The 6,146-nt window shown below is 40.9% G+C and overlaps 1 protein-coding gene across 1 annotated transcript in view; it reads left to right on the top strand.

The window, feature by feature from the left end:
* Positions 1-324: 324 nt before the first annotated feature.
* LOC311125421 (ephrin-A3-like) overlaps positions 325-6,146 on the top strand; it is a gene marked incomplete at both ends in the record, with an annotated part of 116,499 nt that continues 110,677 nt past the window's right edge. The window contains one exon of the mRNA XM_084158402.1: positions 325-434. Coding sequence (XP_084014528.1) covers positions 325-434 — 110 coding nt within the window. The remainder of the gene's footprint in view (positions 435-6,146) is intronic.

The raw sequence follows: 6,146 nt of genomic DNA, 5'->3' as shown, positions 1-6,146 counted from the left end.
CTACTGTTTTCGGTCAGTGGAGGATTAGGGAACATAAAAGTAAAAGCCTACTCAAAGCACGGTGACTTCAACTTGCGCAGCAGGCAAAGTAAGCACGAATAGGGTTGGGGAGAATGCCCAAATGGGATTCTTCGTCGCAATGGAATTAGAATTGAAGAACATGTAAACCAAGCCAAGTAGGCCTATTCGTCCGCCCCAAAGGTTGCTGGAAACTATTCAACTGCGTTGTTTTGACCGCTGGGATGTTGTGAGAGACCCACTGTTTGGGACGGCGGAACTGAGAGCGAAGAAGGTAGCCTAAAGAGAACGAGGAACAGTGGGATTATGGCTCTCGCAACGGTTTCTCTCTGTCTAATAGCGCTCGCCTTTACAAACTTGCACCTGACGCGAGCCAACGACCGACATGCCGTCTATTGGAACAGCTCAAATTTACAGTAAGTAGGCTACAAGTATAATACAGTACACTATTATCTTTGTTTTCTTTGTTGCTGTGGACCTAACCCGACGACAGATGTCAGTATGAGGAATTGATCATCCCCTAACAAAATGTGACTATTTTACAGAATGTACAGATGAATGTATGTATAAATCATTATGTAAAGTGTGTGATGAATGCCCAATGTGCATTTTGACATTAAAAGTATGTCTATGCCATAACTGTACCCCCATCCCGAACATTACAGAATTTGCCTATTTCCAATAACACACACACACACACACACAATCAATCAATCAATTTTATTTTATATAGCCCTTCTTACATCAGCTAATATCTCGAAGTGCTGTACAGAAACCCAGCCTAAAACCCCAAACAGCTAGTAATAAAGGTGTAGAAGCACGGTTGTGCACAATTGTGTTCCTGTAATGTTCATTTCCACCATGTAAACAGGTACCTGGTGTTCTATATTAATATTTAATGTGGCCAACTCAGTTCTCACTGTCCATCTCTTACTCCACAATGACTCATATCTGTCATCTATGACCCCCCCCTCTCTCCCTCTCTCTCTCTCTCTCTCTCCCCATCTCACTCTCTCACAAACACTCAATCCTCTACATCTGACTGCAATCCATTCTGATATTGTCTGCTTTCTTTGGCCCCCCCATAGGTGGTGCGTCCATAAGGCTAGGGGAAGCTATTTAAAATGGAATTATATTGCCTAAATTATGTAGCCTAATTAGCCTACTGTCTATACAGAAATAAATATAATCATTCAAAATGGGCTACTACACCAGAAAGCATGATTTGGCCACAGAGGATCATTAGCTTCTTGAAGAAAATAAGCTGTGTGTTGTTTTAAATCACACAGCCTACAGTCGAAAGGGGCCGCAATTTGGGCAGCGCGCGGGGCAAATACCAAATAGATGATTGTTGAGTTGCGACTGTCAATGAAAAGCAGAGAGTGGGTCAGGCAGCCAGGCATATCGCATTATTTCTAAATACAATTGCAGAAAAACATAGTTTGGAAAGCAAATGGCTATTACTGTAAAGTGAAGACAGTGAAAAGACTCTAATCTGTCTTTAGTTATCAAAATGCTCAATTTAATAATCTTATTGGCACCAGCGGAGCGCATCGGCCATATCCCCAGTAGTGCTGAGCGATTAGTGCTTTTTGAGGTCGGTTCGTTTTCGGTTAGATTATGAAAAAATGTTGGTTTCGCACATTAAATGCACTATGCGTTATGTGGGTTGAATGCTGTAACAATTAATACAATTAATAAAAGTCCCATGATGGTAGTGATTGCCCATTACTGCATATCACTTATTAACTAATTTATTCACATTACTTTAATAAAATATTTGTTTTATTTGATGACTTTTTAAGTCAAATTTAAGCGGGCGCGCAATGGATTATGGTCATTGTGGTTAATTACCATGTTTTCGGCACTAAACTATGTAGAATATTGGCCTGTTGGAAACTACAACATCACACAGTTCAGGCTTGATCTGATTTATCTCTACAGAAACTGCAATTGGAATTCAAATAATTGAACCGACATCTGGTCAATTAGTTGTTTAAAAACGAACAATAACCGATATTTCGGTTAATCGCACTAATCCCCGGTGAATGTGCATATTCACTGTCTTTATCATTGGGTCTGTGCCACTTTAAAGTTAGTTTTTTCACAATAAATTACTACTCCAGGTTAGATAGACGTCATATTGTGTTTGTGTCTCTCCTTTTCTTAGGCCTATTAGATGGTTGCAGAAAACGGCATTTTTATTGATCTGTTTGTCAGTGTCAGCAGAGTAGGCTACCCTGTCATTTTTGTCATATTAAAAAAGATTCTGCTAATGTCTCCAGTAATATGAAATGTAGTAGAATTGCATGAAATGTGTTTATAAAAGGCCACATTTTTCCCCTTCAAAGAAACATATATCTTACAGCCTAGGTCTACTCTAAGCCACTACGCGCTGCATTTAACGTTTTTTTTGCGAACAGTGATTGAGTTATATTATTAGCCTAAATTATGACTAGCCAATCTAATCATCTCAAATAGGAATAGTGGGCTATCTTACATAACATCTCCCCCCTCCCCCCCCTCACAAACACACATGCACAAACAAACAAACGCACACGCACTTGCACGCGTGCACACACACACACGACCACCCCACCCCAGAAACCTGCCCCCTCTTACTCTTCTTCTTCTATATCTCCTTGGTCATAACAATCCTGCTACAGTAGGTAACTATACTGTAGGTAAACATCTCCAGACCTCTAACTCAATACCTCTGCAGCAGAGATCGATGGGGTATCTGGTGCCTTTGTCCTCTCATTAGTTAACATTGAATCCATCTTTCTCACATTCTTTTATCTTCTCCCCTCACCCCCTCTTGCTCACTTTCTCTCTCCCTCTCTCCCTCGCTCTCTCTCTCTTGCTCTCTCTTTTTCACTATCTATCTGTTTTCCTCCTCTTCGTTTTGTCCATTTATATTCACCTCAGACACTGGCCTCTCTCCTGTATCTCCTCTCTCTAGCTCATACTTGGTTATTTACCTCCCTCTTTCTCTTATTTTTCTACTCTCTCATGGCCAGCCTGTCCCCCTCAATTCCTTTTTTTGTGCGTGTCTCATTACCGCCCCCCCCATCTGCTCTTGTTTCCTCATTCACCTCCAAAACCCAGGGTGCATCCCAAATGGTACCCTATTCCCTTTATAGTGCACTACTTTTGACCAGGGCCCATAGGGTTCTGGTGAAAAGTACACTATATATAGGGAATAGGGTGCCATTTGGGACATATACTCATTCGGAAAGATAATATCAAAGATAATTACATGTATACAATAGAGTTGTTTGAATGCATCTGAATGATAATTCAGAAATATTTCAGATAACGCTATCAGTTTAGGTATGTGAGGCTTGAGTTATGGGCATGTGAGGCTTGCAGGCAGTATATTATATTCAAGGTATCTCAATCACTTCTTATGTACACAACCAACAGTGCAAACGAACACCTAGTCAAATTCCAACTAGCTCTGGTTGCGATAGCAATTACGTATGTCAGTTTGAATCTCAATAGAGGAGGCATATTAAAGGAGAATCATTAGCATTACCAGCACATATTCAAAGTGCTGTGAGGATTTTGCAGGTTTGTGGTGTCACATTCTCTATTAGTATTATTTATCATTGTTAATTATTCATTTGGTGTGTGTTGTATGACTTGCACAGCGTGAGGAGTATGCCCAGGCATTGTACGGTATAGTCATTCATCAAGTGTTGGCACATTGGCACCTTAATATAACATTTATATGAATATATTTTCATTTTAATATATTCCAATGATAATTAGTGTATCTGTGTGGGGCAATGTGTGTGTGTGTGTGTGTGTTTGTACAACATTTTCCCCTCCTCCACATTGAGATAAGAATCTGTAAAATAATGCAAAAATTGACCCAGTTTGCAGGTAGCAGACAAATCCACAGAGGCTATGGCAGGAATACTGATAAGCGATCAAGCCTTATAGGCCGTAGGCTTTAGGCCACTTCAGCATCGTTGGTTAATCTCAAATTGTTACCCTATTCCTTATATAGTGTACTACTTTTGAACAAAGTCCTATGGGTCCTGGTCAAAAGTAGTGCACTATATAGGGAATAAGGTGCCTTTTGGGATGCAGCCCCTGTCCACATCCCGCTGCAAGCCTCACTTACCCACCCCAGCATTAGATACTACCTCAGGGGGAACAGGGAGGAGCTGAGGCCAGGGCAGAGGGCAAGGGACCAGGGGCTTTCAGGGCTGAACTCTGGGTGAGGAGGCCTCGCTGTTTGTTGTACCCTTGAGCAAAGCATTCAGCCCAGATGGCTACAGAAAAAATCCAGCTGTGAAAAATGGGATCACATGAAAACCAAGCTGTTTGTGCTAAGGCCATGAAAACAGCTTGTTATGGGTTTTATTCTGATGAAAAATTAAAAGGAAGATTTGTATTATTTTTATTTACCTCTTATTTTACCAGGTAAGTTGACTGAGAACACATTCTCATTTACAGTAACGACCTGGGGAATAGTTACAGGGTAGAGGAGGGGAGGGGGGATGAATGAGCCAATTGGAAGCTTGGGATGATTAGGTGGCCATGATGGGAATTTAACCAGGACACCGAGTTTACCCCTCTACTGTTACGATAAGTGCCATGGTATCTTTAGTGACAACAGAGAGTCAGGACACCCGTTTAATGTCCCATCCGAAAGACGGCTCCCTACACAGAGCAATGTCCCCAATCACTGCCCTGGGGCATTGGGATATATATATACAGTTGAAGTCGGAAGTTTACATACACTTAGGTTGGAGTCATTAAAACTTGTTTTTCAACCACTCCACACATTTCTTGTTAACAAACTATAGTTTTAGCAAGTCGGTTAGGACATCTACTTTGTGCATGACACAAGTAATTTTTCCAACAATTGTTTACAGACAGATTATTTCACTTATAATTCACTGTATCACAATTCCAGTAGGTTAGAAGTTTACAGACACTAAATTGACTGTGCCTTTAAACAGCTTGGAAAAATCCAGGAAATGATGTCATGGCTTTAGAAGCTTCGGATAGGCTAATTGACATCATTTGAGTCAATTGGAGGTGTACCTGTGGATGTATTTCAAGGCCTACCTTCAAACTCAGTGCCTCTTTGCTTGACATCATGGGAAAATCAAAAGAAATCAGCCAAGACCTCAGAAAATGTTTTGTAGACCTCCACAAGTCTGGTTCATCCTTGGGAGCAATTTCCAAACGCCTGAAGGTACCACGTTCATCTGTACAAACAATAGTACGCAAGTATAAACACCATGTGACCACACTGCCGTCATACTGCTCAGGAAGGAGAAGCGTTCTGTCTCCTAGAGATGAACGTACTTTGGTGCGAAAAGTGCAAATCAATCCTAGCAAAGGACCTTGTGAAGATGCTGGAGGAAACAGGTACAAAAGTATCTATATCCACAGTAAAATGAGTCCTATATCGCTCAGCAAGGAAGAAGCCACTGCTCCAAAACCGCCATAAAAAAGCCAGACTACGGTTTGCAACTGCACATGGGGACAAAGATCGTACTTTTTGGAGAAATGTCCTCTGGTCTGATGAAACCAAAATAGAACTGTTTGGCCATAATGACCATCGTTATGTTTGGAGGAAAAAGGGGGACACTTGCAAGCCGAAGAACACCATCCCAACCATGAAGCATGGGGGTGGCAGTATCATGCTGTGGGGGTGCTTTGCTGCAGGAGGGACTGGTGCATTTCACAAAATAGATAGCATCATGAGGAAGGAAAATTATGTGGATATATTGAAGCAACATCTCAAGACATCAGTCAGGAAGTTAAAGCTTGGTCGCAAATGGGTCTTCCAAATGGACAATGACCCCAAGCATACTTCCAAAGTTGTGGCAAAATGGCTTAAGGACAACAAAGTCAAGGTAAAATATTCAATTTGATTTGGAACGGCAAGCCAGACAAAATTAAAAGGGCATATTTATATAATGAATATGAATTCGGAGGACAGAAATTATTAAATATTAAAGCATTAGACCTATCACTAAAAGCTTCAGTCATACAAAAGTTATACTTAAGTCCGAACTGGTTCTCAAGCAAATTAGTAAGATTGTCTCACCCAATGTTCAAGAAAGGCCTTTTTCCCTTTATTCAGATTACAACAACTAATT

This window comes from Coregonus lavaretus, assembly GCF_964263955.1.
Source record: "Coregonus lavaretus genome assembly, chromosome: 3".
NCBI lineage: Eukaryota > Metazoa > Chordata > Actinopteri > Salmoniformes > Salmonidae > Coregonus > Coregonus lavaretus.
Note: the sequence above shows the minus strand (reverse complement) of the source record. Positions and strands in the feature narration are given on the sequence as shown.